The 24,844-nt window shown below is 49.9% G+C and overlaps 1 protein-coding gene across 1 annotated transcript; it reads right to left on the bottom strand.

Moving 5' to 3' along the window:
* Positions 1–1,727: 1,727 nt before the first annotated feature.
* Positions 1,728–19,603, bottom strand: ISX (intestine specific homeobox). Its single transcript, XM_030763469.2, is given in 6 exon segments — positions 1,728–1,741; positions 1,927–2,023; positions 2,025–2,213; positions 3,045–3,158; positions 5,367–5,518; positions 19,396–19,603. Coding segments are annotated over 6 exon segments (759 nt in total). The 5' UTR covers positions 19,589–19,603.
* Positions 19,604–24,844: the final 5,241 nt, after the last annotated feature.

The following is a 24,844-nucleotide window of genomic DNA, read 5'->3' as shown; positions in this document are numbered from 1 at the left end:
CCCTACTTACATTTTTAAATGATGGATGAGGTTGAGACTATTTTTGTAGGTTTAGTATCTATTTATATGTTTTTCCTGGGAATCTCTTATTTCTGCTCTTTGCCCATTTTGTGTCTTGTTTAGCCTTTTAAAAAGCTGAACCATCAAAGGTCAATGAATATTAAAGAAATGTTACTGTATTTCTAAACACTTTCTAGATGTAGACTTTTAAACTTGAAAGGCAATAAATAATCATTTCCTAACATCATGGTGTTTTACAAGTACAAAACACTTGGCTATATCATCTAATATAATTTCATAGCTAACTTCTGAGGCAGGTCCTGGTATCCCCAGAGAGATTAAGTAACTTTTAGGTCAGGAAAAATTGTGAAAGACTTTGAAATAAGCATAAAAAGATTGTTCTGTCTAGCGCACTCTTCCAGAATTTCTGCCCCTTTCATTGTCTGTGAGCTATTTTTCCACTCTGTATAATTGTTGGAAACTGGTACTAATGCAAATGATACTTGTCTATAGAAATGCAAATGAATTGTGCCTGGTGGAGATGACATTGATTACTTCCCTGTGGCCATTGACCCTTTTTGTCTCTGTTTGTAATTCATTTCAGCATTCCTGACTGCCTCTGCTTGTGTCTGTTCTTTGAATTCTCCTTTGAACTGTTATGATGTCTTACTGGTTCCCCCATTAATTAGTGAGTTAGATAAAACGTTGGCACGTGTTCATTTTATATTTATATGATCGTACTGAGACCAGGGGGGCAGGGGGCAGGGCACAACCTTTAAAAGAATGAGATAGCCGTTGAGGATACGACATAAACTGGTTAGAACCAATTAGGTCCAAAGTGGTGGAAGATTCAACTTCCAGTAGACCTTGAGCCTCATTATACACTCATTGTAATACATTAGCATACACTAAACGAGACTCCCACCAGTGCCATTACATAGAAGGCCAAAAAGTGGGCAGTGGCCCAATTCCTGGAAATCCCCACCCCTTCTCCAAAGTAGTTGGAATAATCCTTCCACTCATTAGCCTATGAAATTACCCAGCCCATAAAAGTTAACCACCCCAGTTTCTCCCTCCCTCCCTCTTTCTTAGGCTTTTCAGCACAGATTGAGGCTGGCCTTCTAACTAGGCCCCTTTCACAAATCCTGGGAAGTTAAACTCTGAAAAGAGCTTACTCTCTTACCCTTCATTCAAACCAGAAATGACAGCATCCCTCCCCAAGCCAGCAGAATAACCAAAGACACTAAATTCTGTTTAAATTTTTAAAGAAATGTTTCTATATTTCCTTCCCTCTTTAGGACATTCATATCAAAGCCAAACAGAATGTGTTAGACATGGGCCTCTTGCAAGGTCATTGAGCGAATGTTCTGCTTGCAGGGGGAGGTCAGTACCATTCCTTCCACCAACCTGGACTGAGCTTCAGGGCACAGAGCCTCAGCTGTTCATGTCAATATCCAGTTCCATTTATGAAGTGCTCAGTAGGTGAGCGCTTATGAATGAATGAACAAACCTCTCCTTAGTCTCCTCTGTGCCTCTGTTCTCACCATAGTTTATCTCACCAAAGTAAGGGCCAGAAGGACCCTCAGAAGTCACCTTGTCCAACTGCCTGTTTTACAAATGAGGCCCAGAGTGGGTGAGTGACTGGCTGGAGGTCACACAGCAAATTAGAGGAAGTACAGGTGCAAGAGGACGACCTCTTCCTTCCAGAGATCATCCCGAGACCTCCCTCAGTGTCTGTCGCCTGAAGCAGGAGGGTGACATTGGCCAGGAGAGATGAGAGCTTCCTTTATTGGTCACCTTGCTGCTAAGTCCGATGCAACCTTCCAAGGGACAACCTCAGGGTGGCTTCCTGGGCTGTGGGTTGTCTTTGGATCCTGAGATTGATTCCCCCAGAGACCTGGGCACCTTCCCGCCACCTGCCTTCACCTGGAGAAGAGAGCAGCTCCACTAAGGAGAGGATGTCTGGTCCCTGTGTGGAAGTGGCACAGATGTTGCCCCATTTGGGGTGCGGAGGTGCAAAAAAAGCAAAGTGCAGGGATGCAGGTCTGCTGGATGATGAGAGGGCCTGGGAGAGGCTGTGTCTCCCACGGGTGGCATGGCAGGAGGGCGATCCGGGTGGGGAGCCAGGCAGAGGCCAGCTGACCTTGAGCCGGTAAATAGCAACCTGTGGGAGGAGCCAGCCTGGGCCGTGCAGGGGGCAGCAGCATGGGGCCCTGTCACAAGGAGAGGCCAGGAGAGAGAAGTGAGCCCTGAACTTTACCCTGGGCTGTCCCTCGGCTTCCCAACCTTTCCCCGTTACTCTCGGGCAGCTCAGAGTGGGTAGGGGGACCAACTTGGGGAGAAATGTGTGCCCAGGGGGCCAGGAAACATCGTCCCCATCCCGTCATTTACAGAAACTGTTTGTTGTGGAAAAGTCACTTTGCTTCTCAGAGTCGAGTTTCTGCATTAGCAAAAAATGGATAAATTAAAAATCTTACCTCATAGGGTCACTCATGGCTTTGTACAAACCGTTACCCATAGGAGTGTCTATTCGTGTACTGCTGCCGCCCCTGTTTGGCATCTGGTACACATTCCAAATCTGTGTTGACTCAGTGGACAGCTAAACCTTAGGGAGCATTTCCTAGGTGATGAGCGGTCGTTTCATCCTCATCAAATCTGTGACTGTCCTCTGAGGGGCACAGTGACTCTTCCAGGCCACATTGCTGCTAAGCGCAGAGCTGGGATTCGAACCGGGGTCACCTGACTCCCCAGCCAGTGGGCTCGACCTCCACGCACCGCCCTTTACTCTGTGATCCTGCTCCATAAACTGGGAAGTTTTGCATAAGTAATACACGTGGGTCCCCGGAGGAGGGAGAGGAGTGTGATTGGCACTCAGTGGAGGAGGACACGGGGACAGAGGCAGCGACTTCCCCAGCATCCGGGCCTACTATCTTTCTAAAAGAATTGTCGTTGCACTTTTTACTGTAGACAGAGCTCCGGAGGTCCCCAGCCACACCCCCTCTCCCGCCCGCGACCGCCCCCCGCCCTCCGCCTCAGCCACTCACGACCACGTCTGGGTTTGTGGGCGGGGCCAAGTCGGCCTCGCTCGGCTGCGGCGAAGCCCCAAGGCTGCTGGTTTTCTGCTTCCGCCATTTGGCTCGCTGATTCTGGAACCAGATCTGAGATGAAGGCGAGAGAGGATGGAGATAAGCAAAAGGGATTTTCGCCATCTAGTTCCTCCCCCCAAAATGCATAATGACGGCGCCTTCCAAGGGACCAACCCTTTACAGTAGGAAGCTCCATGGCATCCAGGATTTCTTTGGATCTGATCTGCCTTGAGAGAGGGGGCCGGGGATCACAACCTCAATACCTGCAGGGGTGTGGGCTCATGGGATGGGGTGAAGCAGCTGGGTGCCATGTAACTGGGAGTGGTGGAGTCTGCGGTGAGCAGTGGCTAAAGGGGGCAGCTTCTCAGCTTTAGCCAACAGTCACCATGTGGAAATGTGAGGCCAGCGTTGCAAGCTCGTCCAACTTCTAAGGCAGAAATCTTGATTTTTATGTGAAAGCGCTGAGATTTAAGATACCGTGCAGTTCAAATAAAACCCATCTAGGTTCTTTCCTGCTGGTGGGCCACCGGTTTGTAGCCCCGTTGGGCCCCGTGGCATCTGTAGGTTGGTTGAATGTTGGCGGTTCCCTGTGTTCGCAAGTGCCCTGATTGTCCATGACATGCTGCCGTCTGCACTTGGTCGCACCGCCAAGGCAGTTGCTGAATTCTGGGCCTTACTGGATGCAGACGCTACCCACCTAGCTGGTGACTGTTTTCACATAGGAAGAAAAAGGGGAGAAGTCCAGACAGGGGCGGTCGTTCACCAGAAGAACAGTAGGTTCCAGTGAAATGAAGGGTGGAATGTTGACATGGACCCTGGAGCAGATTTTGAATTCGAATGAGTCCATCATATATTTTTTTTAATTTTTATTGAAATGTAGTTGATTTACAAGGTTGTGTTAGTTTCAGATGTACAGCAAAGTGATTCAGTTATACATATAAATATATATATTCTTTTTTAACGTTCTCTTCCATTATAGGTTATAAGATATGGAAAGGTGGACGGGGGGAGGGATAAATTAGGAGGCTGTGATTAACAGATACACACTACTATGTATAAAATAGATACTCAACAAGGGCCTACTGTGTAGCGCAGGGAACTCTACTCAATACTCTGTAATAACCTATATGGGAAAAGAATCTGAAAAAAGAATGGATGTATGTTTATGTACAATTAAACCACTTTGCTGTACACCTGAAACTAACACAACATTGTAGATTAAATATACTCCAATATAAAATTTAAAAAATTATATTGTTCTGTTTTTCAAGGATTGCTTTTTTGTTTATTCATTAAAAGTGAAATTATAAAAAAAAAGATATTGAATATAGTTCCCCCATTATATTTGTTTAAAAAAATGAAGAGTGATTTAGAAAACTGTTTTAGAGAGAGTGCCAACATGTAACAATTGGATTTGCTAGAGCGGTTCTTGCAGGACTGGGGATATGCAGAGGGCGAGGCATACCCCTAGTGAGTGACAAGGGGCTACTGTATCTCTAACCACAGAGGAAGCCATAGACGCTTGGGGGGACAAAATGACAGATTACAGATTAGGTCTCTGACCATGGAGGGTCCTTGCCACCTCTCTGTGCTGCCTCCAAAGTGATGCCCATGTGTTCTAGGCCAGGGGTTGGCAAACTAGAGCCTTGGGCTTTCTCTGTCCTCCTACCTGTATTTGTACAACCCTTGTGCTAAGAATGGTTTACACATTTTTAAATGGTTGGGAAAAAAACTAAATGAGAATAATATTTGGTAACACATGCAAATGATACAAAATTCAAACTTTAGTGTTCACCAGTACAGTTTTATTGGAACATGCTCATTTGTTACATACCGTAAACTGCGGCTGCTTTTGTGCTACAAGTGTAGAGTTGAATAGTTGTGACAGTGACTTTATGGCCCCCCAAAGCCTAACTTAATTAGCATCTTGTCCCTTACAGAAAAGGTCTGTTGAGCCCCGGTCTAGATTGTCAAGACCTATTTTGTGAATGAGGCTGTGTGGTGAACGATATTCTGGAGCTACAGCCAAGTACAGAAGGAGGGAGTGGAAGCAGATACCTATGCTACCTCTGTGTCCATCCCCCAAGGTGAGAAACCATCTTATAACTGTGGTGGCCTCATTTCCTGGAAGATGATATTTGGCCAGTATAACTGTACTCATGGGATAAAGCCAATGGAAAATTTCTGATGGGGCAGCCCTAGAGGGTGCAGGATACATGGGATCTTACCCATGGCCCCAAGTGCACTGAGGTGGGGGGCCGAGGGCGGGGATGGCTGTACCTGTACCCGAGCTTCTGGGAGGTTGATCCTGGCTGCCAGCTGGTTGCGGACATAGGCATCAGGGTAGTGGGTAAAGTGGAAGATCTTCTCCAGCTCATGCAGCTGCTCTGTGGTGAAGGTGGTTCGGATCCTCCGCTTGCCCTTCCTCTCCTCTGGATGGAAGAGGGTCCGAGTTGGGTTAGTGACCTTGGTCTCAGTGAAGCTTTTGTGCTGTCTTGTTCTACCTGTTCAACCCCCGTTGCCACTACTTGGCCTCTAGCTCCTTAGGTTTGGAGTTTTACAAGGTTCTCTTTCCTAGAAACTCTGCTCCTAGGCTGACCCCACTCTCCCATCCATCCTGGACAGTGTGGCCAAGATGACCTTCTAGAAACTTCTTTGATTGTCCTCTCTGCTGCTCAGATGCCTTCAGACAAATTTCCCTTGTCTGTAACAAGGAATGGTAAACCACAGCTTGGGGGCCACATCTGGTCCACTGTTTGTTTTTAGAAGTAAAGTTTTATTGGAACACAGCCTGACCCATGGGTTTATGTATTGTCTATGGCTGCTTTGGGCAGCCATAGGTGACTCTATATGGCAGAGATGAGTCGTCGAAACAGAGACTGCAAAAGCTAAAATAATTACCATCCAGCCTTTACAGAAAACGCACAGCAGTCAGCCCCTGACAGCCTGTTTCCAACCACATGACTAGTGTCATGCCCACTCAGAGCCGCTGCATCATAGGTGGGGCCCTAGTGCAAACGGAAAATGTGGGTTCAGAAAGAAAGCTTTTTGCTTTCTTCCTCTCTCTCTCTTGACTTGTCAGGGTGGTTTTTTATTTGCTACTTAAGGCCCTGCTCCCTTGGGCACAGGGATACTAATAGCATGAGTGTGGACCCTCACAGGGCCCACCCTTCAACTTGGTGCCGGGGTGCCTGTGCCTGACCTTGACCCTCCTCACATCCGTGCCCCTCCCTCCCCGATACCCCCAACACAGACGACAGAGGAGGCAGCAGTCACTGGGTAGGGGCGGGGAAACAGGTGACTGAGAGCCCATCCCAGGGAAGCAGGGAGGCGGTGAGAGGGGCACCGAGCCTGAGCTGAGGCTCCAGGCCCCTGGTACGTGCTTCGTGGTTCCACTGGATTGTGCTTACGAAACACAGATTCAAACATAAAATCATTAAGAATTTCAAGAGGGTGACCATGAGCTTTAACCCGCAAGTGCTAGGCCTCCTTCTGAGCGCAGGGCAACTGTGCAACTACACTGGTCTCACACAGGCCCATGAAGCTAGGCCTGTGCCCGTGTGTGTGTGTGTGTGTGTGTGTGTGTGAGAGAGACGGGAAATCAGGTATTCAGTCTGGACGTGTTAAATTTGAGGTGCCTGTTGGCTGTTCAAAGCAAATGATCAAATGGGTAGATGCTTATGTGTTTGGAGCTCAAAGGGGATCTCGGGACTGAGGTTCACCAGCGTATATTTGGCCTTTGATCTCATGAGAGTGGGTGAGATCACTTAGGCAGGAGGAGAAAAGTGGAGGGTCTAGGAGTGAGCCTGGGTCCGTCCACCATTTAGAGGCTCAGGAGCCTGAGGGAGGCCAAGAAGGACAGGTCTCTGTGGTAGGCGACAAGTGCAGTGACATGGACACCTAGCGAAGAAACTCTTTTAAGAAAGAAGGCTCAGCTGTGTCCATGCTGTGACTGGATTAATTGCAATGAGGACAGAAAGGGGGTCCTTGAACCTGGCTGCATGAGGACCTTAACGTTAGCAGTTCCCACAGAATAGGGGCAGCAAGGGCTCAGGGGCAGTGGGCAGAGGAGAGAAGGGGAGGGGAATTGGAGGAGACAACAACGGTGCACATCTTCAGAAAGGTTTGCTGGGATGTGGAGGAAATATTGCAGTTGACAGCTGGAGAGACCATGTTCATGTGGCCCCAGGGATTTAAAACAAATTAACAGTATAACATCATGTAATCTCTCCAGCCAATCTCTCTCTCAGTCTATTTTTGGGGGAACCCTACCTAAGACAGAGTGAGCTCAGATCCACAAAATTCCATAGAAAACGTGGGGGAAGAGAGGTTTGGAAAGAAGGGAGTGGTCACAGACTTTAAATTAGAGAGGATGAAGGGGAAGAAAAGAAACAATCAGTGTGTTTATTCAACACCTGTTAAGTACCAGGTATAGTGCTAGACCCTGACCTTGGCCTGTGTGTATGTATATTTAGCTTGCCTTGCTCCAACATGGATTTGTGAGGCATGTGGTCCCGAATTTGGCATTCAGGACGTCATTGAGGTCCACAGGAAGACTACTTGGGTTGAATTAGGATGGTCAAAGCCAAGCGAAAAAGAACAATTTTGTGTTATCCACAAACACACTAAATACAGCGTCTCTGATACTGGGTAGAAACTTCAACAAGTATATGTTGTATTAAATTGGATGTGGTGTGAGTGGTCGGGGTGAAGTCGAGGCGGTGAGGAAGAGAAGAACTTTTATGTCGAGAAGGTGCGAAAAAGGCTAGAGGGAGGTTGGGGAAAAGTCTGGAGTGCGGCCTGGAGCATATATCTAAAGCCTCTCAGGAGGAGAAACTGAGGAAGAAGAGTGAGGGCTTTGGCGGATGCTTGATGGAGCAGAGCTGCGGGGCAGGCTGGTCAGAGGTGCTCATTATACCTGGCATTGAGCTGTTCAGGACAGGACAACGGGAGCTCAGGTCATCAGCAGAGAGTGAAGGAGGCGTGAGGGATTAGAGGCTGGAGGAATGAAGAAGGGATTTGGAAAGCTGCTCTGGAGAAGGGCGAGAGAAGCTAGGAGAGTAGGGAGGATGGGGATTCAACCAGCCTTGCTGTACCTCCTGATGAAACTAAGGGACGGTGAACATTGGAGGAAGCACCAAACCAGGTGGGGCAGGTTTGTCTCTCTGACCATGGACTTCTGAGGGCAGGGTTACAATTCTAGTCTGACTTGCAACAAAGACCACATGATGCAATTTTAGGAATAGTAGGAAAGGTACACCCCCCACACACACCACCACACACACAGATCACCTTCACTTTTGGAGCCAATTCCTACCATTCTAGTTGACCACCATGGCTCCTGATTTCTTTCTCACTCCTGTAAGAAAAGTCTGCTCTCAGAAATGATGGTGAATCTAGGTACGTCCTGTCCTAGCATCCCTCACACACATTGGCAAGACTCAAACCCTCTGGGGAAAGAAGCCTGCTGTTCTCTGTCTCTCTGTGTCTCTGTGTCTCTCTCCACTGTGAGCTCCTGGAGGGCAGGGACTATACATTGGACTTGCTGAGTAACTGGCATCTATTGGGAGCTTCATAATTATTTGCTCTAAATGAATAAAGGTGAAGTTTAGGCTCTGTTCTCAACCCATTCAGCAGATAAGACGCTGTCCCAAGAAACAACGCGGAATGATTTGTCTGGACTCTTGTGTACTGTCAGATGTCACAGGTCAGGAGAGAGCAGAATTACCTGGAAAGGAGGGGTGGGGATCTAAACTCTTGTTGAGGTCTCCTTACTTCCGCTCAGTCCGCTTTCTTTTTCCCCCCAAAAGAGGTAAAACCACCACAAACTATGAGCTGGAGTAGACACAGTGAAAAATGGATTTCACTTGTGGTGGTTTCACAGCTGAAGAGGTCAATTAACTTTTATGTGTGTGTGTGTGCTTATTATCTGTCCTGCTATCATTGGACAGTAGAAAACCCACTAAGCTGGATGTCAGAAGCCCTGAGCTCTGTTCCTGGTTCCAGTCTACAGCTTGGGCCATGTTTTATTTACTCTCTGGGCCTCAGTCTCCCCATCTGTAGAAATGGGGGAGGAGAGTGGGTTTGAATGATCAAATCGCTAAGGCCCTGACATGCTGTAATTCTTTTTCTCTTCAGTTGGAGGCTGAATGGCTTAAAAGGCCTGGCCTTGGGCTTGCCTGGTGGGTGAAAGGAGAGGGCCAGAGAGGAGAGATTTCTGCTTAGGATAACTCTCCCGGCTGAATTGCTCCTGCATCTCTGAGAATCAACAAGTGCATTTCATAGTCTGCCTTTGGTCTCACCCCTCCTGACTACCCCTCATTTTTGTTAGTCCATTTTTTTTTTCCCTCAAAGTACTTTTACTCATTTTCCTGACTCTTGGAAGCTTCTTGGGAGTCCCGGACAGTGAGGTTTCAAACATGATTACCCCCTAGAGTAAGCTATTGGATTGTGAACCAGCTGATGTGATCTGACTTCTCTCCTTCTCTATCCCCTTTTCCCTCCTCAACTCCACCCTACTTTTTAAATAAAAAAAAAGAGATATTTATTCTATGTTTAGAGCTGGTGGTGTATTTAAGGGATAGAGCCAAACCCAGCCAGAACTGATGTAGAGAGAAATGGCAAGCCATGCTGAAAGTATCTCATTCATTCATTCATTCATTTATTCACGAGGTCAGCATGTTAGATGATATTAGTGATACAGTGCAGTTCTATAGAAAATTGCAAAAAAATTTCACAGAAGGGAAGATTCCAGGTTGGACGGACAAACTGAGGTCAAGGACAGCATGGATCTGGGATTCTTCTGGGAATACAGAGCTTTGGAATAGAGGATACTGAACAGAAAACGTAGGGTGCTGAACCGGAATACGGGAAAGTAGGCAATGTGGAGAACAGAGGATTAGAAACAGAATGTAGATTGTAGTAGAAATAAGCCACCTCCTCCTTTTTCCCCAGAAGGAAAGTTAGGCAAACAAGGGCTCATGACTAAGCATGAGCCTTAATAAAATGATTATTTCAAGTTTCCATTTGTGTAATTAAGGGAGCAGCTATTAGGATATATATGGCTTTCCCGTATTTCCTGTAGGACCAGAAGGGCATCCTTTGGAGATAAGGTGAAGAGGAAAAGATCTGAACCCTACCCTGCAAAATAATTGGGGAGGGGCTGCTTGGCAAGTTATGGGTCAGTAAGAAAAATATTGTTCTCATTAGCTTTGAACTATACATTCTCAGGATAAGTGTTTATTCTTGAGAGATGATAATGATGGTGATGGGATCTATGTGTATGTGCCCAACAGCTGTAGTGACTTCTCCTGTGAAGAAAGAGGGTGTCTAAAATTCACATGGTTGGCGAGATGGAGGCTGAGCCCCAAGTGGACCGGGCTGCAGGACTCAAGGGCCAAAGCCCCTCCCCTAAGACTGAGCATGGGTTCTTGGGGTGTCAATAGTCAAACACTGATTGTCCCCGTCCAACTCTTCTTGGGATGTTATTTGAGACTGAATATCCCTAAATTGGAGAACTATAAAAAGGAGTGGTAGGGAGAGGGGTCCTGGAGTTGAGATCACCCCCAGTGAGTGGGGGTCCCTGAAATATGACTAGTGACATCCCACCAGGAGAGCCATTTTGGGAGACAGATAGACTTGGACCTGGAGCTAGGGAAACAAGGTTAGGATCTAAGGCTGGACCTTGTTAAAAGTTTAACTCCTTAGGTCTGCCTTGTTCAGTATGGTAGCCACTATCTACCTGTGGCTGTTAAAATAAAATAAAATATACAGTTCCTTAGTCACACTAGGCATAGGTCAATAGCCACATGTGGCCAGTGGCTACCATATTGGACAGCACAGATATAGAACATTTCCATTATCAGAGAAAGTTCTATTGGACAGTGAGTGCTGCCTTACTGGTTTTCTCATTGGGTTCTTGAACAAGTCATACTCTGGGTCTCACTTTACGTCCTTCTTGTGTTGCAGTTTCCTCTAATTGCCACATATGTCTAGGAAGGAGAGTATCCATCAGTCATAGAGCTGACTTTGATGGTGCTGGGAAAACTGGAAGTACAGGGAGAGTGAGAGGAAGGGAAGACTGGCCCAGGCCCATCTCTCTGCTGGTGACTGGGGAGAAGGAACGTGTCCAGTGGAGAGGATGGTGCCCTGGAGCTCCGGGTGGTGACTCAGAGCACAATGACCTGCCCATGGTCCACAGGGCAGGGAGGATGGGGGAGAGCAGAATCTGAGGGACTGGCTCAGGAAGTATGAAGGTCAACACTTCAGTTTTCCCATCAAATGCAGGAGGAGGCTGCTCTAGGAAAGGAGTGAGGGGGCCAGGAAGCCTGATGCTTGGGTTACAGACCACAGTAGGTGATGAGAGAGATGAAGCAGGGGAGGGAGGCAGAACAGCATAAATGGAATGTGGAACCGAGAAGAAGACAGAACACAGGACTCTGCAGGTAGAATTTTGGAACCAGAAGGAACCTCATTAAACAGGAAGCTGGAAGTACCAGTTCATGGTTGGAGCGCCCATTGCATGGGATGATTCTTAATCATGGGGAAGGGCTGGGATGTTCTGGGCCCCAGCTCAGAGAGGACGATGGGGAGTGTGGAGCCCCATCCAAGGGCACCCGGGAGAGGGTGGGGAGACGGGGCAGGAAGCGGGCAGGGAACTGCCGCCCCTTTCAAGTTGCCCCTCACCCGGTTATTAATTGTTGGAGCTGTGAATCCCACTTCAGTGGGTCTTCAAAGAGAACGAGTCAGCAGAACTTAATTAAACCTGAGACGTTTAGCACATTGATCATAAGAAATACACAATTTACACAAGTGATTAGGTCACCTAATTATAAACTGATGGTTTTCCGTGCATGGCTCCCTCCCCTGATCGCTCCTTCTCTGCGGTCTGCTAATTGGCCGCTCAGTTAAGGCCCCGGGGGCTTTGCAGCTGGGCTGAGACTCCGGAAACGGGCCTTGTCCTTGTCTTCCCAAGGCAGCAGGTTCGGCAGGATGGAGATCCAGGCTCCCTTTGGGGCCCTCCTGCAGGGTGAGGACACCTGAACAGGACAGGTGGGGTGCAGGGAGGTGCCTCCCAGGGCAAAGATGCTCTGGCCTCTTCCCTCCGGGTGTGGTCCTGGACTTCTACATTTCCCTGTGCCCACAGCGTGCAAGGCACGCTCCTTGGCCCAGCATTCAAGCTCTTCAGGCTCCCCGCTTCCCAGGGTCATCTGCTTTCTACCCAATCATCACTTCCATTATTTCTGCGCCACCTGATGGCTTCTAGATTCCCCAAATCAGCCATGCCTTTTTATCCTCCGGGGACTTGCTCTCACTAACCCCTACATCTGCAAGCCTGTCCTCCTCCTTTGCCTAGTAAACTCTTACTCATCCATCAAAACCCAGATCAGTCAAAGATTTCCTTCTCTCCAAGGTCTGTTGTGAATCTCCATGTGGAAACACAACAGATTTTTTGTTTAATCGATAAGTAAAGAGTGCTAAATTTCAGTGTGCAAGAAACCAGCCTCCATATTTGTACAAAAAAATCTCTCTCAATCTTTATGTATCCATGTATCAAAGTGTTAATGGTACTTACTACTGCATAGGAGATGGTAGAGTTATAGCTACATTTTCTTTTATCTTCTTTCTGTTTATCTGTATTTTAAATTTTTCTATAATAAACGTGGATTACTTGTATAAATAAACAACAACCCAGCGAATACAGCTAGAGTGGAAAGAGATGAGGATAAAGAAATTGCTAAAAGAAACAGCTGAGAGACCATTGGAAAGCTCACCAGCCACGGATTTGCACCCTGTTCCCAGGGGTGACTGGGTCAGTGCCCATCCACCCCTCAGCAGCGTGAAGTTGGTTATTTTCCACATGTATGGTCTCCCTTTCATAATATTTTTTATATATGGCTCTCAGCATATATGTCCCCTCATACTCTACCACACTTTTCATATGTGTTTTTTCTTTTTAGAATAGAAGTTGTACCTTTGTTTAAAGGATTTTGTGCGGGAAAGCTACAAAACAAATAGCATGAGGGCTCCTCTCTTGACACCTTGTGAGGGCACCAGAGTGTAGCCTGCTCCGTCCCCCATTCATCCAAGGTCTCTCTGACTGTGCAACTCAGCGGAAGCCTGAAATTCCCCAAACGTAGGTTTTAAAGATGCTGATGGACATAGATAAAGGCCAAGGTGCTTAGCTTGGCACACGTGACCTCAGCCTACCTCATGCCTCTCATCTCCGCCGACATTGGTCCATGATTTCTCAACTCCAGCCACCCTGAGTTTCTTTGTTTCTCAAAAGGAATATTCCATTTTATTCCACTGGGCTGCTTCACCTGCTTCCCTCTGCCTGGCGTGCTCTCTCCCCTCTTTTGCCTGACTGCTATCTCAGATGCCACCTCCTTCTGAAGTCTTCCTTCAAGCAGAGTTTGTTGCTGTCTCCTCTGCGTTCTCAAAGCACTGTGTCAGGTTTGTATGTTTCTCTGTGTTGTTACAGTGTGGCTCTCGAGACAGTGTGCTTGGATTTGGGCACAGGGTACTGGAACATGGGCTGATTACATGTGCTTTCAAGGTGCCATCATATTTCAACAGGTATAACTGTTTTCCTCGCTGAGAAGGGGTGTGTGTGTGTGTGTGTGTGTGTGTGTGTTTGTTTCCCTCCTGCCCTTATTCCTTTCCATTCTATACTTGTGACAATGCAGGGGAACAGACGGATGACACAAGCTGTGAAGCTAGAGGATGTTTCCTGATGTGACACAGGAAGTGTCACAGAACTTGTTTCTATTCAATGCGGGAATCCATATTCAGTTACCCTTCCTGCCGAGAACTGAGGAGGAAGTTAATTAGCTCTTATCTCTGTGAAAATACATACAGAAGGCCAGCCCAAGTGCAGGTATGCAGAGTACCCAGATTAGAGGCATCCAAAGCCCCAGGCCCTGTAAACAGGGAGAAGAGCCGTTTCTGTCCAAAAAATGATTAACAACTGCTACAGTACAAGGAGTATTTGGAGGAGTAAACCTCTGTGGCAACAAGCATTGATTAAAAGAAAGGAAAAAAGGAACTTTGAGAGTTCTATATATGGAGACCGAAAGTGACCTATGAGGAGTCATAAGGAATAAGAAACCATCAACCCAGTGTGGAAGAGTGTGAGGACAAGAAGAGGAACAGCGAGAAGAAGGCTTGGCCCCAGCCCTGAGACAGGGCTCCCCCTCCCAGGGCCCAGAGCAGAGCAGAGCCACTGCCTTTAGTTCTAGGCAGCTGGGGGCTGAGGAGGGAGGGCAGGGGAAGGAGGGAGGGGAGGGGGAGAAGAGAAAAGAAAGAGGAAGGGGACAGGGAAGAGAGGGGGGAAAGAGGAGAATGAGGGGGACGAAGAAGTGAGGAAAGGGGGAGTGGGTTGAACTGTGTTCCCCTCAAGAAGAAATGTCTAAGTTCTAACCCCCTGGTCCCTGTGAATGTGACCTTATGTGGAAATAGGGTCTTTGCAGATATGATTAGGCTAAAGATCTTTTTTTTTTTTTTTTTTTTTTGCGGTACGCGGGCCTCTCGCTGTCGTGGCCTCTCCCGTTGCGGAGCGCAGGCTCAGCGGCCATGGCTCACGGGCCCAGCCGCTCCGCAGCATGTGGGATCTTCCCGGACCGGGGCACGAACCCACGTCCCCTGCATCGGCAGGCGGACTCTCAACCACTGCGCCACCAGGGAAGCCCGGCTAAGGATCTTGAGATGCGATTCTCCTGGATTTAGGGTGGGCCCTAAATCCAATGGCAGGTGTCCTTATGAGAGAAAGGAGAGAAGCATTCCACACAGACCCAGAGGCCTGTAGATGCGTCTACAAGCCGAAGACGGCTGTGGATGGTCAGCAACCACTGGAAGCTGGGAGAGAGCCATTTGAGCAGGTTTTCCCTCAGGGCCTCTGGAACGAATCAACCCTACCAACACCTTGGTTTTGGAATTCTGGTTCTGAACTTCTAAGATAATACATTTCTGTTGTTTTAAGCCATTCAGTTCGTGGTAATTTGGTACAATGGCCACGGGAAGTTCAGACAGAGGGAGAGGATGAGGGAAAGAAGAGGAAAAGGAGGAAGGAGAAGGGGGAGGGCCGCAGAGGCTTCTAAAGGGCTAAGTCTAGAGGCATTGAAAGGTCAAGAAAGATTGAAGTGGGAGAGATGCTCCATGTGCCTGGAAGGTGAGGGACAGGAGGCCGTGATGGGGGATGAACCTGGGGATCGGCAGGGCCAGTCTGTGAAGGACTTTGAATGTCACACCAGTGGGTTAGGGGTTGATGAACTACAGCCTGAGGCCGGATCTGGCCCTCTGCCTGTTATTGTAAATAAAGTTTTATTGGAAGATAGACATACCCGTTCATTTATACCTTGTCTCCTTTTCAGCTGTGATGGTAGAGTTGAGTAATTGCCACAGAGACCATCTAGCTGTCAAAACTTAATGTGTGGCCCTTTGTAGAAACGCTGCTGACCACTGCAAGAAGATATTCTTCCAGTCTCAAGAATTCCACAGTGCCCCCGGCCACCTCCACCAGATAAGAGGGGCAGAAGTCAGCACCGCCCCAAGTTGGTGTTGCCAGGACTCTCATTGCTGACCCCACTTCTGCTCCAGGTGGGTGGCCACTACTTCTGGTTTTATTCACCTTTGCCTCCCCAGCCTGCCGCCTGGCCCAGAGTAAGCACTCAGCAATGATTCACTGAGGGACTGAATGGCCCATGAATGGACAAGGGAAGATATCTGTGTCCCTCCCAGGCCAGAAGATCCACACTGGTTTACCCACTGAAATGGTCCCTTCTTTGCCCATCTTCCTCTCCCCTTCCCCCCCACCCCCCACCGGGACTCACAATTTCCCTGCAGAGGGTCATCAGTGGGACAGGTGCAGAGATGATCTCTTTCTTTCCAGGGTCTGATCCTCCAGTACAAAGTGACTTCCTCCTGACTGGGTCTCCTTGGACTTTGAGGACCCCCAAACTCTGGGGGGCTTTCCTCTCTCAGGAGGAGTGAGCGGGCATCTGGGCTTAGCATCCCTTCAAATTGGGAGACCCTCTTGGATTTTTCCACTGAGGCTGGGGAAGGTCCAAGCCTTAGATTATGAGGGTCCCTGTGAGAGTGGGAAGCTGTAGGGAGGGACCTGGGTCTCTGCCATGAGAAATGAGGGAGGCCCAGCACTGGCCTTGGTCTGGATCACCGACCTGGCCCCGGATCTGGGCCGTATTGCTCTGTAGCACTGAACAAGCCAGTTTGCCTCTCTGGACTCCAGCCTCCTCAAAAAAATGATCCTTGGACCACCTGCGTCAGACTCACTTGGGAGAGCTTGCTAGAATAGATTCCTGGCCTCCACCCTAGACTGGAGGCAGAGTCTTAGGTGCCAGGCCTGGAATGCTGCCTCTTCACAAGATCCCTAGGGGATTGGGATCCTGAGGTAACGCTTTGCAGTCAACCTCCAGGAGCCCCTCTGTGAAGCCCTTTAAGTGGAGACAAAGAGGAGTTAATTCCTCTGTTGTTACTATTGGGACAGGGGAGGGCCCTGGATGCACCTCTTCTGTCCTGTTGCCCATTCCCTGAGGGCTCCTGCATGCTGTGTGTGTGTGTATCTGTGAGTGTGTGTGTGTGTTTGGTGGGGAACAGGACAGAGGTGGAGAGGCATCAGCTGGGCCACCAGCACTGGTGGGGGTGGGGCCTCCTGGGGGGCAGTGAGAGGTGGAGGTGGTGAGTAGGTCCTGCCCTGCTTGGCACGGACACCCCTCTGCAGGGAGGAAGCTTCTGCCATGGAAAATGCCCACGAGTGACATCACCGAGGCTTTTGCGCAAGCAGCTTCTTGTGGAATCGGTCGTGGCATGTCGGAGCGGGGAGGGCCCTTAGGAATTTTCTAGCTCTGCTCTTTCGTGTTCCAGATGAGGAAACGAAGGCCCAGCCAGGGCAGCGGCTTGCCTGAGGTCCTCCAGTGCATCGGTGTCAGACCAGGTCTTAGAGGCCAGGTTTCTGGAATCCCAGCTTCCTGCCCTCCCCGCCCAGCCTAGCATCTCACAGAGTCCAGCTCTTTGCAGTTTGTGCAAGTTACCTTTATAGTTTATGACATGCTGGCATCTCACCTGCATTATTATTTACTTCACATTTAAACAGACTTCTTTTTTGGTTTACCTAAATAAATAGTTATTTTAAAAGAAAACCTCACATCATGACCATAAGTGGGTAAATGGTATCATGTGTCATAAATAGAAGGTTAGTGTAGAAATCATTACAGAACGATTGACATAAATAATCTTTGTAGACAGGAGTAAAGATGCAAATGTAGAGAATGGACTTGAGGACACGGGGAGGGGGAAGGGTAAGCTGGGACGAAGTGAGAGAGTGGCGTGGACATATATCCACTACCGAATGTAAAATAGACAGCTAGTGGGAAGTAGCCACATAGCACAGGGAGATCAGCTAGGTGCTTTGTGACCACCTAGAGGGGTGGGATAGGGAGGGCGGGAGGGAGATGCAAGAGGGAGGGGATAAGGGGATACATGTATACATATAGCTGATTCACTTTGTAATACAGCAGAAACTAACACACCACTGTAAAGCAATTATACTCCAATAAAGATGTTAAAAAAAAAAAATCTTTGTCTGCCTGCCCCTCGAAGTCATCTTGAAAACCACCATGACGACCCTTATGAGCCTTGGACATGCTGAATTCCAGCCCAGCGGGGAGACGGATGGATTTAGGCCACATTCAGGAATACTCTAGAGTGGATGGTCTCAGACCACCAGGGTTCAGTTCTAATGCTACCTACTCTGCGGTTTTTGCAGGTGATTTGTCTTCTTGGTTTCATCAGCTCTAAGGTAGGGCTCACAACTGGTTATGGATAGAACAACGGCCGTGAGATTGCCATGAGAGCCGTGGAGTACCGTCCAATCTTACGACTGCTATTTTCGTAAGCACTCGCTGGGGGGTCTCCTCTGGGTCCAGCGGGATAGCTGGCGTGAAACATGCCAGCAGCTTCAGGGGAGGTTTAGAATGACTGGCCTCCTTTTTGCCATCAGCCAATGTCAGGCTAGGAGAAGGCAAGCTGCTCTGGGAGGGGAAATAAGATCTCTCTCTTTCTCCACAGCAGAGAGGACAGACATGGATTTTATGTAGCTGCAGTAGGAGAGACTCTGGTTAGACCCTTAGAAGAATGGTTTCTGTGAATGCTCATTGCTCATTCAATTCACTGGAAGATATTAATGTACTTCTCAGCATTAAGCTGGGGCCCTTTCCTATTGATAGGCTGAGCTACTGGGAAAGCTGCCAGCTCCCCGGGGACGTGTTGCCCGCCAGGGTCTTTCCCTTGGCCCGCCTCTGAGCACAATCTCCATCTTGGGAGACTTGACTTGGTTGGAGGGATTGAAGCTCCATGCTTGGTAGGAGAAGACATCACGGGCCCCCCCTGAACTTCCTTTCCTTGGATTAAAGGGGTGGAAAGGAAAGAGGACTGGGACCCTTTTGTGAGATACTCCAGGCTCATCTCCTATCAGACTCCAGTGGGCCCTCGAGACATCACCAGCTCCATTTCCTCCGTCACTCAGCTGTCTCACCAAGGGTGAAGCTGAGGCCAGAGTGGAAAGGCACTTTGCCAAGGTGGCTCAGCAGGCCGGGGGAGAGGTGACACTGACTGCTGACTCCTGACTCTTAGCGTGTGTGTGCCCTCCTCCAGCCCTCCTCCAGCTGGCTCTCAAGCAGGGGCCTGGGATCTGGTCATTGTTATTTGGGGGCAAGCCCTGGGGTGGGCACTGGCCTGGGGTGTGATCAGGGTGGGCATATCCGGGGCACAGCTTCAGCCACTAGAGGCCGTGCAGACTGAACTCTGCTTACGTAGGAAAAGAACACGACAGACCGAGCAGGTGTTTGGGGGCGGCTGGGTCTCGGGTCCTCTGCTTTGTGACTTGGGGGCATCACCCACCTCTTCCCTTTACAGATGAGTTTCCACATCTGTCAAGTTATGATAATTATGCTTTTCTACTGAAGTTAAAGAAGAGACATGCACAGCCTCTGGGGCAGTGCCGACCACATTGTAAATGCTGAATAAATGAATGATAACTCTTAGCTGTGGCCTGGTTACAGGAACGAGCCCCAGGTCCCTGCATCCTGCAATGAACCGAGGCTTGGTCCACATTGGAACAACCACAGTGCCGGGCCGGGTAGAAAAGTATTTAAGGCTAACAGCCCAGTGCCTAACATCTTTTTGAATTTTGAAGGCTTCTCTTCTGTAGGTATGGAGCAGCTTTCTCTCTGCCTGAGTGCAGCTGGGTCTTGGAGACCCAGGAACAGATGAGAAATGGCCAGGAGACACTTACCCGGGGGCTGGTCGTGCGGGGGTCTCTCCGGCCCAGAGTCTACAGCTGCTGCTTGCCCGGTGCCCTGTCCGCCTGCCCCTTCTGGCCTGGCTGCACCACTCCTCTGAGCCGGCCTCTTTAAGATCTCCTCGATGGAGAAGGACAGGCCCCGCTTCTCTGGGGCCTCACAGCACCCCGAGCTCTTCCTCTCCATCCCCCCATGGAGAGCCGGGCCAGCCTTGGCACCCTCCGCGGGCGGCTGCAAGGGGGGCAGAGGGGCCTATGCCAGTGGAGGGTGGCGTTCTTCCTTTCCCGAAGCTCCTGGAATCAAGAGGGTGAGCAGAGGTGGATCCTTGTGTGGGATTATCCAAGCAGGGTTATGTCTCCATGGGGACTTCCATGGGTCACCTCAAAACACCCTGGGATCAAGGAGGCAGGTCACGTCGGGAACACTGGAAGGGGCTGAACCCCGTGCCCAGGGGCTCAGAGCCCTCGCCAGCTCCATGTCAAGGGAGTCACCATAGCCAAACTGGGTTCAGTCCTACTGCAGCGAGTCTTCTCCAGGGTGGTCACCTGCACAATCCCCAGTGTAGGCCGGGGACCCCGAGGTCACGGACAGTGGGGAACACGGCAAAGAGCTGGAGGGAGGAGGGAGCCTGCCCCAGGGAGATCTGGAGGTAGGGTGTCCACCTTTGCCCTTTCTCTGGCTGGTGGCCCTTTCCGCTGGCTCCAGCCAGGCCCCTGGAAGACTGGGGTGCCACCGGCGGGCCCCAGGTGCCCAACTCAGCCCTGGGCCACAGTGCAGCTGGAGGGGCGCTCCCAGAAACCCTCCTGGGTTTCTCTTGCTTCCGCTGCTCCCAGACTCCAGAGTAGACCTTCCAGAGTAGCCGTGCTTTGGCTGCCCTGCAGATGGAGGCTTTGGAAGGGGGTCACTGGGTCACCACTGCCAGGCTGGCTCTCTGTGACGGGGCTGCGCTGAGTACTGGTGTCTGAGTCTCCCCTGGCGTCTCTGGTCCGACCATCGCTTTCTTCCGTTCTCTCCCTGACTTCACTGCACAAGCCTCTCTATCGGCTCCGGGCCCGGGGTGCCTCTCCCTTCCTTTTGGGGTCCTTTCTGCGCCCCCTCCTATTTGCATGCCTCTTACTTGCCTCCTGAGACTGCACTGAAGGGGCACCTTCTCTTTGTCCAGGAAACTGTCCCCTGGGAGCTGATAGGCACCGACCCGTCCTTGCCAGGAGTTCTGTTCGCAATTACTGTGTAACCAGGGAGGAGGAGAAGACGGCTGATAAGAGAGGAAACTCTCCACCCTCTTTACAGCCAGGGATGCAGGTGTTGGGGGAAAGGGGTAAGAAGCAGAGGGAAACTGAAGGGTGGGGATTGGGGGTCCCGGGGAGGTGTGTGCAGGGGAGCTGGCCAGGCCGGAGCAGGACAAGGGAAGGTGGGAACAGCATGGCCAGGAAGTGTCCCCAGGCCCCATAACATATGTTTACTCAGCAGGGAGAATTTATGGATCACACGTAGGCTGGAGGGGTGTGGTCTGCTTGGTGTTGGCCGAGGGCAGTCCCTCTAAGATGTGCTGTCCTGGGCTTGCAAATATCAGAGCGAGAGGGGTCTCCTGAGGTCCTTATGGGGTGTGTGGGGAAACTGAGGCCCAGACCACCGCACAGTCTCATCTAAGCAGGCCTTTGGGGAGCTCCAGGGTGCCAGGCTGGCCACAAGGTGCCATCTGCATGAGGGTGACAGATACCCTGGGAGAGACTGGGAGCATGAATGGGGCATTAGAATCCAGACCTTCTCTCGGAGGGAGGGGGAAGGGGAAGGCCGATCCTTACTCCCTGAGGAGGGCGAGTCAGAGCAAAGAGCATCTGTCCTGTTTCAGGAGCCGTGGCCTTGGGAAGGCTCAGGTGGTCTGGTCTAGCTTGGGGAGACTGCCACCGCTGCTGGTCTAGCTCGGCAAGACTGCCACCGCTGCAGTCACAGGTAAATGCCCAAATCTTGGGAGCTTCACTGCTTACTCATGTCACAGTCAGTGTAGTTGAACATCCCTTTGGGAACCCAGGCTCCTTCCAGACTGTGATGCTACCCGGATTCAGGATTTCCAGGGAAGTGGAGAGAGCAGAGGAGGGAATGGTAATGAGTCAGCAGTGGAAGCAGTTAAGTGACTTCTGTTCATATTCTGTGACCAGAATGAGTCATAAGGCCTTGTCTAGGTGCTGGGAAGGGGACTTCTCGTCTGGGCCAGGAGGAAAGTAGCCCAGCTGGGTTGGTGCACAGGGAAATGCCTCCTTTACGGCCAGGTGGCCAGAGTCCCACAGGAGTCAAGCCCCCTGTTGGCGGCCAAAGGAGTTGTTGCATTGGGAGGGTGGGTCTCCTTCTGCTTGGGGCGGAGAAGGTGTGATGGACACTTGTGGCGGCCGGTGAGGAGGGGGGACAGGGACTCCAGGGGCTGAAGCAGCAGAGGGGAGGGAGGGCCTGGAGTCAGGCGCTGTGCACACACTGCCTCATCTAATCCACCCAACAGCCCTATGAACTGCGGTCACTCACGCCATTTTACAGCTGAGGAGATGCACCCAGAGGTGAGTGGCGGCTTACAGGGCTACGCAGCTAACCCGTAGAAGAAGCAGCAGTCAGACCCAGGTGAGTCCAGCTCTGAAACCCACACTCAGCTCCCTTTGCCATAATCCCCAGAGACCATCCGGTCCAGACTTCTCACCGTGCAGGTGAAGAACCACATCTCAGAGACAGAAGTTTCCAGAGTCACACCTGTTCTTTTCGGCACCTCATTTGAGTTCCTTGTATTCTCTCTCTCTCTCTGGGGTGAGCCTCACCCTGGGCTCTTGTGGTGTGGACCTGGACACTCGCTCTCCTTCCAGACCATCACCCCCATGGTGAGCCACAGCCTGGGCATTCCCACGTGTGTTCATTCCCACAGATGTTTCTTGAGTATCTACTATGTGCCACTCGCTAGATGGCACATAGAGATACAGATGAATGAGCCACAGACCCTGCCCTGAGGGACACACACTCTAGGTTGGGGAGTGTGTCGGGGAGGGGAGAAGATGGCGGCAGACAGGCCAGTGAGTGGCAAAGTGGTCACTTTGGTGGAAAGTGGTCAGTGGTCAGTGACAGAGGAGTTCAGAGGAGTAACTGTGCAGCTCTTTGGATCAAAGAAAGCTTTGACGCGGAGGAAGGAGAGAAGGGGAGCCGTCACACAAGTTCCCTCAGTCTACCCTAAAACACGCAAGCAAGGAAAGACACTTGGCTGCATGGTGCACTGTTACTAGTTCATTGATGGGAGAGAGATTTTATGTTATGCAGAGGCATTTAGGAAGAACATGCTGGAGAGGTATGTTGGAGCCATCTGTTCATTTATATGTCCATCCATTTGCCATTTTCAACAACAAGGCTGGTCTTGGAGGGTAGTACGTGAAGCGAAATAAATCAGAGAAAGTCAAATACTGTATGATTATCACTTATAGGCAGAATCTACAAAATAAAACTAACTAGTGAATATAACAAAAAAGAAACAGGCTCACAGATATAGAGAACAAACTAAGGGTTACCAGTGGGGAGAGGGCAGGGGAGAGGGGCAAGATAGGGGAAAGGGATTAAGAGGTACAAACTACTATGTATAAAATAAATAAGCTACAAGGATGTATTGTACAACACGGGGATACTGCCAATATTTAATAATAACTATAAATGGAATAGAACTTTAAAACATTGTGAATCACTATGAAGCATATAATATTGTACATCGACTATAACTCAATAAAAAAATGTTTTTAAAGGACCCACAATGATGTACCACACTGTGATTGCAGTGCTGGAAAGACAGCTGTGATCAAAACAGACAAGCCCGCCTCTTTTCATGGAGCTTACACTGGAAGTAGATAATAAACAGGTAATGAATAAATGTCCAATGATGTATTTTCCATTTGTGACCATGTTATAAAGAACACAAAACAGGATGATGAGCTGGAGAGCAACCAGGTGAGGGAAGGTACTTTAGTTTTTTCAGATTTGACTTTTATTCCACAGGTGACACAGAGCCGTGGGTGTTTTTGTGAGCGATGGTTCATGAACCCGACTGTAGGGCTAAGGGGAGCATCCACCGGGGATTTGAATAAGTCAGAGATGAGTTACAGGCTGTGTGTGTTGGTGTCTGGGGGGAAGTGTGTATCAGGATGGGCTCTGTTGCAAGTAACCAAACACCCAACTTGAAGTGGCTTAAACGGTAGGGGTCTGTTAGCTCACAGGAGAATATTTGTAGGTAGGAGGCTCCAGAGCTTGTTCATTTGGGCGCAGTAACAATGCCGAGGGGGGGCACTTTCCGTCTTTCTCCTCTGCCATCCCCAGCGCATTGGTTTTGTCTTTGAGCTTGTCCCCGCGTGGCTGGGGATGGCCTCTGCAGCTCCAGGCTTTATGGCTTCACACACTCATCCCAAGGCTGCAGGGGAAGACTGGCCTTTTCTCACTCTTTTCATCACAGAGGAAGACATTTTCCAGAAACCTCCAAGTGGATTTCCTTTATTCCCCTTGGCCAGGACTGTGACACGTGCTCACACTTAAACCCATCGCTAGCAGAAAGAGTGAACCAGCCATGGGGATCTCATTATTCACCGTTCGCTCCCTGGGACGCTGCAGTGGGGCCGCCTGCTGTCATCCCTCTGCTGCTCCGTTTCTGGATAAAACCAGGGGCCCGTTGGGCAGCAAGAAGGCAGGTCATTTATCGCTGTAGCGGGGATGAGCCGCAGTGCGTGTGTGGCAGATCTAGTGGGTTTTGCTTTGGGATGTTGTGTCCGGAAAGGTGTGTGACCACGTGTTCTGGGGATGGGGGCTGTTCTCAGCAACGTGCACGTTGACTAATTCCCTCCTAAGATGCGGGGAAAGAAGGAAGAGAGGAAGGCAGGAGGAAACAGCACTCCTCCGGTCCTCCCCTCCTGGTTACCCTTGAATGTACTCACATTGTTCATAGCTGGACCATTTCCTAAGTCCTCTTCATATTGGTGTGTCTGATGTTTGCAGCCTCCACAGAAAGTGGAAGTGACTCTCCCTGTTGTGCAGTCAAAGGGACTGAAGCCTGAGGAGGGAAGGGACTCACCCAAGGTCTGACCAGCGAGGCAGAGTCCCAGCTTGAACCCAATCCTTCTATGACCCATCCTAACCTGTTTGACCCCTGCACCCCCATGCTGCCTCTTTGAGTTATTTCAAAATTCTGGGTTTTAAGAAGGAACTCCCCAGAAAGTTTCTGTATGGAGACCTCAATGGGTTGGTGGCTGAGAGGTTTGAGGTTGGAGGTGGGGGGGTCCCATTCTATTCTCTCCAGAGCAATTTTTCAGGGTCTAGACTTCTGTGCATCAGGGATTCTGTGGGCTACTTTATATAGGCTGAGGGATCGGGACAAGAATATAAAGATGGCCCATCATGGGATGGCCTGGTGAGAAGATCAGGAGTTCTCAGTGGACC

This window comes from Delphinapterus leucas, chromosome 11, assembly GCF_059928025.1.
Source record: "Delphinapterus leucas isolate spDelLeu-1000000601 "Yukka" chromosome 11, BTC_Dleu_Yukka2, whole genome shotgun sequence".
Classification (NCBI taxonomy): domain Eukaryota; kingdom Metazoa; phylum Chordata; class Mammalia; order Artiodactyla; family Monodontidae; genus Delphinapterus; species Delphinapterus leucas.
The sequence above is the reverse complement of the archived record's forward strand: the minus strand, read 5'-3'. Positions and strand labels throughout refer to the sequence as shown.